This window comes from Physcomitrium patens, chromosome 8 (genome assembly GCF_059467195.1).
Source record: "Physcomitrium patens ecotype Gransden chromosome 8, ASM5946719v1, whole genome shotgun sequence".
NCBI classification, from domain to species: Eukaryota; Viridiplantae; Streptophyta; class Bryopsida; order Funariales; family Funariaceae; genus Physcomitrium; species Physcomitrium patens.
Window position 1 is genome coordinate 14,699,533 of NC_143417.1, and position 13,383 is coordinate 14,712,915.

At 32.8% G+C, this 13,383-nt stretch overlaps 1 protein-coding gene across 1 annotated transcript; it reads left to right on the forward strand.

Moving 5' to 3' along the window:
• The first annotated feature begins 8,111 nt into the window (after positions 1-8,111).
• LOC112286151 (uncharacterized) lies at positions 8,112-10,732 on the forward strand. The gene is made up of 3 exons (XM_024527786.3): positions 8,112-8,825; positions 9,332-9,667; positions 9,776-10,732. The coding sequence occupies exons 1-3, from the start codon at positions 8,673-8,675 to the stop codon at positions 10,472-10,474; spliced, it is 1,188 nt and encodes a 395-aa protein (XP_024383554.1). The 5' UTR covers positions 8,112-8,672; the 3' UTR covers positions 10,475-10,732.
• Positions 10,733-13,383: the final 2,651 nt, after the last annotated feature.

Sequence of the window (13,383 nt, forward strand, 5' to 3'; positions counted from 1 at the left end):
CATCGATTGAAGTCTAAAGCAATTGAAGAAGGTGATTGGATTTTGATCTATGATAGTAGCTTGGACAATCAACATAGTATTTTAAGGAAGTTTTCTAAGCGATGGTTTGGACCGTATGTGGTAACAACTGTTTATGATAATGCAACTTACTCATTGCAAGAGTTAGATGGAACAAGGTTAAAAATACCAATTGCAGGGAAGTGAGTAAAAATATTTAAACAAAGATATATAGAAATAAATATAGAAGACCTTGGTGAAGACATAGATATTCTTCAACAAGAAGATGAATTTGACTTGAATAGCAAAAGTGATGAAGAAGATTTGGACGAAGACTTAGAGAACATATTATGAATCGAACAACAAATAGGTTATTTGGTGCATACTAGAAGATGCACAAATTTAGAGGGGGTGGATGTCATGTTGTAACTCGACTATATGGTAAAAATATAAATGAAAAGGATTTTATTAATATTTAATCATCTTGAATGCTAGAAATAGTGGCCAATTCGAGTACCAATATTCAGGGGCCAATTAATGTCACCCCATTGTAAGCTATACCACCGTACATGACATCAGCAATATGCTCCACTAGCATCATCGAATCAAGTATCCTCTGTACCAACAAGACAACCAGGATCATTTTTTAACCCTACATGGAACAAGCCTAGTAGGTATATATCGATGGAAACATCCAGTATGCTTGGTAGAGGTGCAAGAAGATCACTTCATTGTTTTCGTTGTAGACAGATTAGTCATTATGCTAGTGAATGTCCCAATCCTACAGCCAGTGATAATTATGCGTCAGTGTGTGGGAATAGCAAGCAGTTAGGGCATACTTATCAACAATGTAATGCTTTGTTCAATTTCAATAATCGGGATCAACAGATCCTAAGCCAAGGAAAAATTGAAGAGATAAATTAAAGTCCTCAAGCTTCTCCGATAAATCTAGTAGAATATCCATTCTTACCAAGGGTTGACAAAAAAGAAAAAGACTAATTCAACATTCTAGTGAGCCTAATGTGAAGGGCCAATTTCATCCAATTACGGGGACATCCAATCCAGATCCTATTACAGACCTCTTACCCAGTATGAGACCTAACTTGGTTGGGCAATTCAATGAGGTCTTGAACATGGAGGCCTTGGTTGCATTTCAAGTTGTTCCATTCTCTATGCCGTTTTAGAATAAACATCTTTTCCATGGAAAGATCCTCTTAGAGGCAAGAATTCCATGGAAGCACGGTCTATTGTTTCAATTCCGAGTCTATTGTGGAAGAATAGAGGACCTCACGGAATTAAAGGAAAAGAAAGAAAAAAGAAGAGGGTATTTGGAGATTGGGAATTTTTGAGGTCGGAGAGCTAACTTCAAGCTCCTTCAAAAGATATAAGACTGAGTTTCATAGGGTTTGGGAGGATTTTACAATCGTTGCTCAAAGTCAGTGTTTGTATTGGTGAATTGGGTTTTTTTTTACAATAAAGTTAAGGCTAGTACTCTTGACTGTTTTGTAAAAATTGAAGAAACATTTGTGGTTGAAATTTTAGAGGTGTCTAGATGGTTGAGTATGCCAAGTGCTTACAAAAATTTGTACTAATCTAATAGTACAGATAGAGGATATTTGATCATTAGTGTAAAGAGGTATCAGAAGTCGGCATATTGAGGTTGTTTAGGATTTTTGTAATATCTGGAGATCTATCAGCTATGATAAGGTGAATTTTTATGCAATAAGTCGAGGACTCAAAGGCGGAGCTGCACACAAATTTTGAATGAGAATTAACGGTTAGAAAAGAAAAAATTACAAGTTACAGTTTGTTATCAATTTTTAAGCGGCAGTCAAGGAACATCAGTGTGGATTTACGGCGTTTTCTTGCAATCTATAAGTTGGATTGGATTGAACTTCTTGAGCATTTAGAAGACTTGTAAAGATACTAGTGGTAGAAGTTTCACAACAATCGGACGGTCAGATTGAGAATTACAGCTTGCCAAAGCTGCCTATCCAAAGCTAGGGTTTAAAAATAAATAAATAAAAATAAATAAATAAATAAAATAAATAAATAAAATAAAAAATAACAAATAACAAATAACAAAAGAAATTATGCTTATAATATCTTGAAATTATTAAAAATAGAATTTTTAGCACTTTGTATTGGGAATAAGCTTTTATATTGAAATCCGAAATAGTTTATATTTACATGGTTGAAACCCACTAGACTACTTGGATACTTGCAAAATATTGTTTTATCTTCCACAGCCAGACGCTCGATGCGTTCTTAAGCTAAATAATACGTAATATGATACTGGTGGAGCATATTAGTAATACCTCTATTATTCTTTCTTGTACTTCTAGGAGTTTGATGCAGACCTCTGATTAAAATTGGAACTTTGAAAGTTATTGAATGCTCGATTTTATCGATTAGATCGATTTCCATTCTATCCAAACATATTTTCTGTTTAAACTTGATTGACTTCACATTGAGTTGGTGGAATCATGGTCTGATTACTGAATTGTTGTTGCCTTTACCAATTCCAACAATTAGCTGTTAAGTGCTTTCTTCCACAAAATATACATTGATCCATCATTTATGAGGGTAAAAGATATTTTGTTACCAAATGACCGTGGCCTTTACAATTACTGTAATTAAAAACTGATCATAATGGCATTCCTCCCAAACCTTGGCTCTATTAAGAGATGCAGTTATCATATTTGGTTGAGCCTCTTTTACAAATATTTTTAGTTCAGGTGGGTGCAATCTGTTGATTAATATGGACAATACAAAAGCCTCTCGCATTTGGTGATTTGGCCACTTGTGGAGTATATCTGCCACACGACCATAGTATGATTCCATTACTTCTCTTGGATCCATTTTGCTAGTCATTAATCTTTCTCGAAACCGATCCTCAAAACCAATTGAGCAAAAATGGATTAAAAATGCATTCTTCAATGCTTCCTAGTTGAAAAATTGACCGTCTAGTTGACGGTTGTACCATTCAAATGTCGTGTCCTTTAAGGTTGTTGGCAACCATCATAACTAAATATCTTCAGTTCTTCCATTATTGGCTATACATGCTGTCAAAAACTAAGACAAATATTGATCGAAATCTATATCCAAAAAATCCCTAAAAGTAAATAATGGAGCCATGCTCATTGTGCGATCGCTCATGTCACCCATTTGTACTGCTATTGGAATCATTGGACCACCTGTCACCATTGAAGAGAATAATTTTTCACTTAATCTTTTGTTAAAACAACTGACGCCTTCCCCAATTGATTGTTCTGAATTTTCAAGTTTCCTCAATTTGCTATCATTGTCCCTTACTAAGTTATTCGGTTGAATTAGGCGTGAAAATGACAGATTTTGAAATACACTAAATTGGCCCTTATTGACCAGTAATTTATGCTACTCTATAGAACCAATTTTGACGGAATTGGAAGCTTTTATTATTGCAAACGTATCCAATGGAGTACCAAATTCTTCTATGATTCCTCCACTCTCAGTTAATGGCCTCAAAGGAAATATTGGTCTATTGACCAAATTTTTTGTGAGTGCTTTTGGCAATTTCTCTAACGGTATATACTTCTGAAATATTTAATGTCGATCAGCTTCTAGATATATTCGGATATGTCGACAGGCATGCAACCATGGTTTAATCCAACTTTGTCAATGATTCTTTTTTAACTTTCGTTCTTCCTCGTTACCCAACAAATTTTTTACTTGCAATCTCTCTATTCTTTCTTTCGACTGTCGTATTTTCATTATTGTTAAGTTCTCATTCTTAATAACCATACTCTTTCATTATATTCTATTGAATTTGCTTTCTATCTCCCATCTAACTAAACCGGCAGTTAATTCCTAACACTCAATGCTATTATCTATCCCCAGCAATGACACCAAAATGTGATTGTCGTTTTACTTATTCTACAATTCTTTTTAGAATAAACCTATATAAGAGAATTCGAACAGAGGAAAAGACTAAGTGCATGAGTTTTACTTGTTAGGGTCATACAATTAACTGTATTCCAAACCACTGAAATACTAAGAAACACTATAATGCTTTCTTCCAATAACAATACTCCTTCATCAACTAATAACAACAGTGTGCAACCTTGCACTCTCAAAAGACCGCTCAAAACACAATAATTGCCATCCAACACTAGGAATAACAGACTTCACTCCAACAATCTGAATTCACATAATTTCTATAATCATAGACTTTTTCTATCAAAATACACATAGCTCTCAATAAACAACAATCATAATCTTTCAATAACTCCTCATATAATTCAATCTCTTAGTGCTCCAATTACATAATCAATAACTCATAAATAAATCTTTGATTTATTCCATAGATTCACTTCTTAGTATTCAGAAACCATCCATTACTTTTCAACAACAAAGAAACAAAGAAACAAAGAGGTAGTACCAAGCTTACCCCGGCTCATGACTATCACAATCTGGCCCTCCAACAAACTTCTACAACTCTTATATAATTGCTCTTGATTTCTAGATTCTAACCGTAATCCTGTAATTAACCACTTTTAATAACTAAATCAATCATCCGTCCTATTGAATTGACTATTCTATAGACTATTAGTCTATTTTACCAATATCTTACAGAAACAAACTAATATCTATTCTACAAAAAAGAACATGATTTGGTGCAAATATTGAAGCACCTCCAATTATCTCTATATCTTTGCTCCTTGCCATTTTTATTTCTCCCTATAGCTATGAATTGAGTTGATGTATTGCAAGTATTAATTCTTTCAACTGTTATTGCATTTGTGCCATTACACTCTTCATTTCAAGAAGCTCTCATGTCATAATACTTTTAGAAGGAAAGATATTTAATATTACTCAAAAAAAATAGAAGAAAATACTTCAAAACAAAGAAAAAATATTAGAAATAATATCAGTTAAGAAGAGAGTAATCTGCAACTCCTAATATACTTAAGTCTTATGAAGAAAAAGGGAGTAATTCACTCTTAATCAAAAAAAGACAAAGCTTTGATATTGTAAGTATATTCTTATCAATCTATCAAGAACAAGAACATAATGAAAGTAAATAAACAAGTGAGACTCTTTCAAAGAAATATGACAAAATAGAAATAGAGAAGTATGTACATTAAAAAGCAAATTGGAATGGCTATTGTTAAAAGACAAAGAAATTAGAGACTCTTCAAACTAGATTAGAAGCAAAAAAAGAATTGATAAGAGTGAAGAAGACTTCACTCTTGCCTCTATATATACTATCTATCCAAGATCTATGTGGCGATATTCTATAGGATCTCTAAAAATATGTTGACTTTGTATTACACATATCTTAACTTATAAGGTAAGTTTTCTTTATAGGCACCACATAATTACCTTGTTTTATAAGCTAGCAAAATATTTGGCACATGATTAACTTGTTAATCAAGTTTTTAATCTATCAATCAACTATAAATACATGTAAAGTTAAAATAACATCTAACAAGCTTTTAAGAAGCTTGTCTAGAAGATATTATGAAATTAATTCATTTTTACTTATTACTACCTATTTATATTACCTAGATAATAATTACAATAAATATATATCTATAACAGATTGTTGGCTTAAATAAATTATTCAAGCTTTGAAGACATTATCTTTTAGAATAGATATTAGAGTCTATAGTAATTGAAGGAAAATATTAGAATAAGATTAAAATAGGGATTTTAGCATCAAATTGGATTTTTTTTTTTTTTTTTTTTTTTTTTTTTTGTTGAGATAAGAGTGTATAGGAGGGAAATCACTAGAATTTTGAAGCAACAAGTTTCAAGACTGGTTTAGGTTTTTAATGCCACTTACTGAATTTTTATCTTTTTATATTGAAATTTGGATGGAAGCTACAACTTATTGTCAAGTTTCCAATAAGCCTTAGTATGTAAGAAAAAGAGCTGTGATAAAAGAAATTCGAACTAATTTGTGGATAGGGATTTTGAGGGCAGTTGCTACAACAAGTAGCCAACTTTTTTTCCTTGATTTGATTCTCATTTTTTCAATTTTTTTTATTGACTTTGATAATTTAAAATTTATAACTTGAATTAAGCTCGATGAGCTAAAATTTGCCTAGATTGGATTAATAATAAATAAGTTATATGTATTTTAGTGAAAAGAGGTTTGACTTTGAGATAAAAGCTAGGAGTTGGGTCCATCTTGGTACAAGAAAGAAATTAATTTAAAATTTGTATTCAATCTTTGAACTACTTTTTTTATATTTGATTTCACTTGAGCAACATTATGCTTTTTACAACCGACTTGCAATTAAAGGCCATGTGTTTTCTTGAGGAAGTTTGTTGTCTTAACAACATCTTATAAGACCTCCAACACATGTCCAATTTGCAAGATACATATCTTAACTTGCAAAGCAAGTTTCCTACATGCGTGCCATATTGTTAGCTTGTACCGTAAGCTATCTACATGTGCAATACATGGTTAATTTGTTGGCCAAATTTTTAACCTATTAATCAATTATAAACATTTATAAAGTCAAATATGTATTTATAATGCTTTTAAAAAGCTTTGCGATAAGATAATATCAAATCTATCTATCTATCTATCTATATATATATATATATATATATATTTATCTTCTACCTATCACTTCTTATTTAGGTAAATATGTATATTTGTGATATAAATACATTTCTAGCAGATATTTACCAAATTACTTTTAGATGTATTATTAATAATTAGTCTCTTTAATTAAAAAAATCTAAATTACTATAAAAAATTAGACATACAAAATTATATTATTACAAATTCATTCAATCTTATTTATGCTAGCTATCAAATATTTTCTTATTATATATTTAAAAAATAAAAAGAATCTTAAAAAATAATATTGTCTAAATCTAACTAATTATGTTGCTTTTAATATGATTTTTTCTAACCATAATATCAATCTTATTTATATTCATGGATGTTTTTCCTACAACTTAGTAATATATGGAAAAATGGACTACAGATATATATTTGATGACAGAACATGTCTTAGTTTGCTATTGGTATGAAAGAATAAAAAATGATTTCAAAAGCTTAGAAACTATGGCCAAAGATCTATGACACTTCAACCTAAACACACATTTCTTGTATGTAAGGAATACTAATAGTTCTACTCTTTGACTCATAGAAAAGCAAGTATGTGGTAAATCCTGTTAGGTCTGAAAAAACGGAAAATAACGAAAACAAGTCCAGATTCATGCTTCAGAAAGAGAGCGAACTGCATCAGGATCGCACTTCCAAGCACCTTTCTGCAGAGCCGCCGGGCTTGCACAAGCCCAGCTCAGCTTTGATTGACTTCTCGACTGCATGTCCTGGCTACATATATACACCTATAGGTGATACTTTTACCATTTTGTCGCCGCACCACCTTGTTGACCCCATATCCCCATGTTGACTCCATCTTCGCAATGCCCCCTTTTGGTGTGTGCGTGACACCCATCGTTTTGCTGGAAGAAGCAGGATGCTGGTGACAGCGTGTGAGCTACTCTGTCGCCTGGAGTGGTCCCCACCAGCATAGATCGGACCCACCAGTCCTTTCCAAGCTGTTGTTGTGGACAGTAATAGTTTTCAACAGTTGGTAGTGCAGGGGAGGACATGACTCCGAGTTAATTAATACCAGACTGTGTGTGTCGTGAAGTTGACGCTCGCATTTAGGAGATTGGGATTGGAGTTGATGCATTTGGACTGCTTATCGGCAATGTTGTCGCAGAAGCAGGTTTGGCGAAAAGAGTGATTGAATATTGGAGGTGGGTTTTTGGAAATTTGATCTCCTGCTGAGAAGTTCATTATGGATTAGGGTTTCGTCTTCGACTCGGGATGTATCGTTGCGACAGTGTTGTCGTAGTTGATGACACGAACTTGACCCAACAGGCGAGAAAAAAAGGCGCCCTAACAAGGTATCACGTCGAATGCAGTCAAGTATTGATTTCTTCTTTGGGGACATGCTACCCGAATAGCGGTCCCACCGCATCGTTCACGCGCTGCGAATGTCCAAAGACGGGTTGAAAAGAGCAGCGTTGAGTCAATCCGGCACGCAGACTGGCACCTTCTGAAACTAGTGCTTTTCTTCGAATCGCCCACAGAAATCATCCGAGTTCAAAGTCAACCAACGCTTGGTGTCCAAAGCGCATGTGACGGAATGAATTAGTGTTTTTCAATCGTAGCCTCAGTGAATCTCTGGACGGCAACCAGAGGAAGAAGACATCGAGAGGTTGGCGCTGTCGACTCCCCCGGGATCGTGTTGAACCCACGCTCCCCATTACTGGAGTCGCATTTCACCTCCGCCAACAAAGATCGGGCCTTTTTCGCAGCTGAGTTCGACTCAGAAGCGCGGCAATTCACGCTGCTTGGAGAGAAGTCTGCTTGACAATTATCTAGAGAGGGAATAGTAATCTCGGAGAACCAGTTTTATCTATTAGTTTCCATCGTTGTTGTTGTTGTTTTCTTATCGGTCTTTGAAGTGGAGAAGCAAATTTTTTGGAGGTGCAATTTGGATTTGCAAGCGGCTTGAGTTGGGTTTGGTGCACGAAAGGGAATTTTGGAAGTGTTAGAGAACACCGAAGGAGAGGGAAGTTGTTAAAAAAGGTGTGTGGCTTGGAGGATTAGGGTGAGCAGTGAAGGACGGATTGAGAACTGTGTTCATAGGATCGAGATGGCATCTAATCTAAGCAGAGGGAGGGTGAGTTGGAATTCTGCATGCGAGGACAAGATCTCCGAGGGTGTGGAGTTGTGTCCATTTCTGAGAAATATTGGCGTTACAACTAGCTTCGCTTTCTCCAATTTGAATTTTCCTGTTCCTGCTCCTGTAAGTGACAATTCGAAACCCTTCTTTCCCTTCACTGTATCTGAAAAGTCGCGCAACTCGCTTCTGCTCGGTTCACCCTGTACGAAGCATCTTGATTTAGTCCTAGTTATTCTCAATTAACATCAGTTGCTCCTAAGCTAAGCCAGGCCTCAACCACTTTACTGCTTTACCTTGTACAGAGTTAAGGTTATGTTTACATTATGGTGCTCTGAGTCTTAACGAGCTTCAATTCACAATCGATACTATCTCATGATTTAAGTCACTGCTCAAAAAGGCGCGCCATCCTCATGCATTTTAATGTTTTAAGATGTTAGAGGTGTTCATATTCAACCGTCCAATGTTCTCACGACTATTCATCAACTTTGTCTAGTTCCGAGTGAATATCATTGTGGTTGTTAGTGAGGTTGGTCGAGATTTGCACGTGGTTGTGCTTTATTACTTGGATGCTTGTGTTTGGAAGCACTTCAAAGTCAATGTTTTAATAAATCTGTATGGAATGGTTGCAGAGAAGAGCAGGTCGAGGTCCAATTTTTGAGGATGGGCCGGGGTTTGAGAACTCCTTCCGTCTGTTTCATGGAAAGGATGGTGTGGTTCCGTTAGCGCGTGCCTCGGGAGAGCAGCAGAGCTCGGAGCCACTTGTGAATTCTACTGAAGCTTCTAATCTGAGTTTTCATCCGTTGTCCGCTCGCGCTGCTGCAATTAGTTTATCCCCGTTTGGACCAGCAGGGCCCTTTGGGTTCGACATCTTTATGGCAAAGCAGAATGTGAAGAAGCCGAGCAAGAAGCAACCGAAGAAAGAACCTCAACCCGACAAGGAACATAAGTCCAGCTTAGAATCCCATGTAAGTAAACTCTTGCATAGTTTGTCTTGATTTCTACTTTCCACCAAAATTATCTGCATTCTTCCATATCATGTTACACTTCTGACGCCATGGTATATTGGTACACAGATGCACGAGGCCATGAGCAGCGAATGGCTAGCCACAGGCCAATGCCCAATAGCAAAATCATTTCGTGCTGTAAGCGGCGTCTTGCCATTGGTTTCAAAGCTGTTGCCACAGCTACCGAAAGGAATGAAATACAGGTGCCCTCCTGCCATTGTAGCTGCTCGAGCAGCATTAGCGAAAACTTCTGCAGTGAAAGCACTAAGGCCCCAAGCTCTACCCACAAAAGTGCTAGCAATTGGTATGCTAGGAATGGCATTAAATGTTCCACTAGGTGCATGGCGGGAGCACACGAAGAAATTTTCTCCACAATGGTTTCTGGCCGTTCATGCCACCATTCCTTTTATTGCAATGCTGAGGAAAGCAGTGGTGATGCCAAAGTATGCTGTGGCGTTCACAATAGCATCTGCAGTATTAGGGCAAGCAGTGGGAGCTCGTGCTGAGAAATTTCGCATAGCGAACCTAAATTCTCCAGTATCTTCATCAACTTCTCAGGTTGCAGAAGTGTCACTCTTGTCCTCGTCGATCAGTTCGCCTCCTACTCTTGCTGAGTCTTCGTCATTGCTGGAGCAGTCCACCTTTGGAACCCTTCAGGAAGCACATGGAGAGAGGTTCACAGGTTTTCCTCTTGCTTCGCAGTGTGGTACAGATTCTCTTTTGGACCATCCTATGGGCTCTTTTTCTCTGCCTGTGATTGTTAGCTGATTCTTTGAGAGTTTCTCAAATTTTCTTACTCTTTCCTGGTCTAGCTCTTAAGCAGTTGTTGGTCTTCGCAGTAAATGATCACATTGTACAGAGGATTTGAGGTCATTTCAGTTACAAAATGGCAGGGGAGGTATCAGTAGAGTTTTAGACGAGGCTCATTTCTTTCAATTTATCACAAACAAACGTCACATTTGCCACCCAATAAAATTTAACCTTCGTGGGGTGGGTGGTTGAATTTTAGCCACCTGCTTTTAGCAATATGCTGCCGCTTATCTGTTTTCATGAATTTGCAGTTGCCTTGTATTCATACTCCTTGAAATGTGTGCTTGTCTACGTTTGTCTTTTTATTTAGCTGGTTTCTATTTGTGCATAAGCTCCCATAAGTGTTGTAAGTAATATGAACATAATAGTAATCACAATTTCTTTCTATTAGGGGAATGAAAAGGACATGGATTAGAGGTGCACCCTTTTCTATTGAGGCATTTATGATGGAACCATTGGTTTAAAGTGCATATGATGGTTTCACACACCCCATGCCAAAATCTTTTTGTAGATGTACTTTTAGGTGTGAAGGGAAAATAAATAAGTAAATACATAATATGTTTCCATATAAATAAAACATTACATCATAATTTATGGTATTTGATTTTAGTAACATACAAACGTTTTTAATTTTAATTTTATTTTATTTTTTTATAATTTTATGAATAATTCAAAAGTACCCCTTTCTTGGCCTTATCATTTATTTTGTTAGATTTAGAAATATGACAACGTAAAAATAAGCAAAAAAAACTTCTTAGATTATTTAAATTTTTCTTCAAATTTTATTTCATAAGATTTTATTAATTTTTTAAAAAAAATTAATTTACATATATAAATTTAAAATACTTGTGTAAATTTCTAATCAAATCTACAATTTGTTTTTGTTATATTCTTGTAAAATGGCAAACTTACCTTTATTTGGATTGAAAATCTAGCTTTTGTCTATTTACATATAAATATATTTTGAATTATTAACTCAATCAAATTTAAAATCTTAAGTTGTAGTTGCCAACTACACTCAGCTGTATCTAATACTTTAAAAGATCAACCATAATTATATAGTAAAATTTCTATTTCTTTTCTCCAAAAAATATGACATATTTTTCTAATCCTAATTTTTGTCTATAAATCCTATATCTATTTCTTAAATTTTTATTATTTTATACTTTGGTTCTCAAATGTAGAGTATAAAATAATTTAATTTTCTTCTATTATAACTAAATAGAAATTGACCTATACAACAAGATTCAGAAAGATGGTCATTCTCTTCTATAAAATTCTAGAAGAAATATAAACTTAAGAACTTCTTTTTTTGTTTTTTTTTTGTTTCTATAAACTTTCTTGAACGTGACCACAATAATCTTGTAAAATAAGCTAGAAGTCTTTTTAGTTACAATTTGCAGTAAGTCTCTTCGAAAGCCACAGAATTGTTTTCTAATACCAAGTCTTTTGAAGCCTACATAATACTTTGTAAGCCTTTTAAGTTAGAAGTTTTACTATGCCTTGCTAGGTACTTTTTTAATCTGTGCTAATAATATTTGACATTACATGCAACATTACACCAAAAATCATTAGTTTATTTAAATGAGCTGTTTTTTTTTTTTTTTTTTTTTTTTTCTTTTTTTTTCTTTTTTTTTGTACAACAAACACTACTCTGCCATCACAGACTAAAATTTCTTTGTACCAAATTGTTATTTTACATACTACAATACTTTACAACCACTTATATTATGGGACACACTAAAAAAAAAAAAAAAAAAAAAAAAAAAAAAGCTTAAAGATCCTAATTTTCTCATTTATAAATGATTTTTACTACTTATAAAATTTATTATTTTTAATAATATAAAAATATACCGTTAAAATATATCTTTTTAAAATTAAATTGGAAAAACATTTAAATTAAGATTTAAAAAACTTAAATACAAAATACAAAAATTATAGTTAATAAAAAAACTGAAAAATAATAATGATTTAAATAATAAAAATAGAGTAAAACTTAAATCCCTCCATCTTAGGTAACAAGAAAACTTAAACTTTCTTTCTAAAAATAAAAATAAAAAAAATATAAAAATAATTTATTCAAAATATTAATCAATATAATAATTTGTACAATAATAAATAAATAAGTTTTCATTTAATTCATATATTTTAGATATTATATCTTTTAAGTAATATTGGATAAATTTTTAAGATTAGGTTTAAGAGATTGATTGATTTAAAACATCTTTTCTTACTATTTTATTTTACTAATAAATATCGAAAGTTTAAAGTTAATATTAGCTTATAAATTTTATAGATTAAAAATATAATAATATAATATTTAAATTATATAATAATATTTAAGAAATTATTTATTTTATTTTACTTTTTTGAATATCAACCAAAACTATAATCATGACTAAGTGGATTTTTTTACTAATTCTAAATTAAAAATTTGATTAAAAGTATTTTAGATAGAATTTCAAAAAAATATCTATATATATATATATATATATATATATATATAATTTTTTAAAGATTCTATATAAAAATAAATATTAATTTTTTATTTTTTTATTTTAAGTAATATAAGATAGAAATTATGGATTTCTATAATATCTAGAGGTAATTGAATATAATAAGTATTGAAATATTAAATCTTTTAAAAAATTTATTTTTAATTTTTATAAATTAAAAATATTATTTATAGACATTTGAAAATAATTCAAGTCTATATAATATAATAATTATATATATTAAATTTATTTTATATAAAATTTTATTATAAAATATAACAAAAATTTATCACAAATAGTTATATGAATTTTTTTTTAAAAAGTAACTATCTATAATATTTTTAATATTGTAGTACAAATAATAGAGTCATC

Coding starts and splice junctions, on each gene's coding strand:
- LOC112286151 (XM_024527786.3), top strand. CDS start 8,673: ATGGCATCTAATCTAAGCAGAGGGAGGGTGAGTTGGAATTCTGCATGC. Junction 8,826..9,331: donor ATTTTCCTGTTCCTGCTCCT/GTAAGTGACAAT, acceptor GAATGGTTGCAG/AGAAGAGCAGGTCGAGGTCC. Junction 9,668..9,775: donor AGTCCAGCTTAGAATCCCAT/GTAAGTAAACTC, acceptor ATTGGTACACAG/ATGCACGAGGCCATGAGCAG.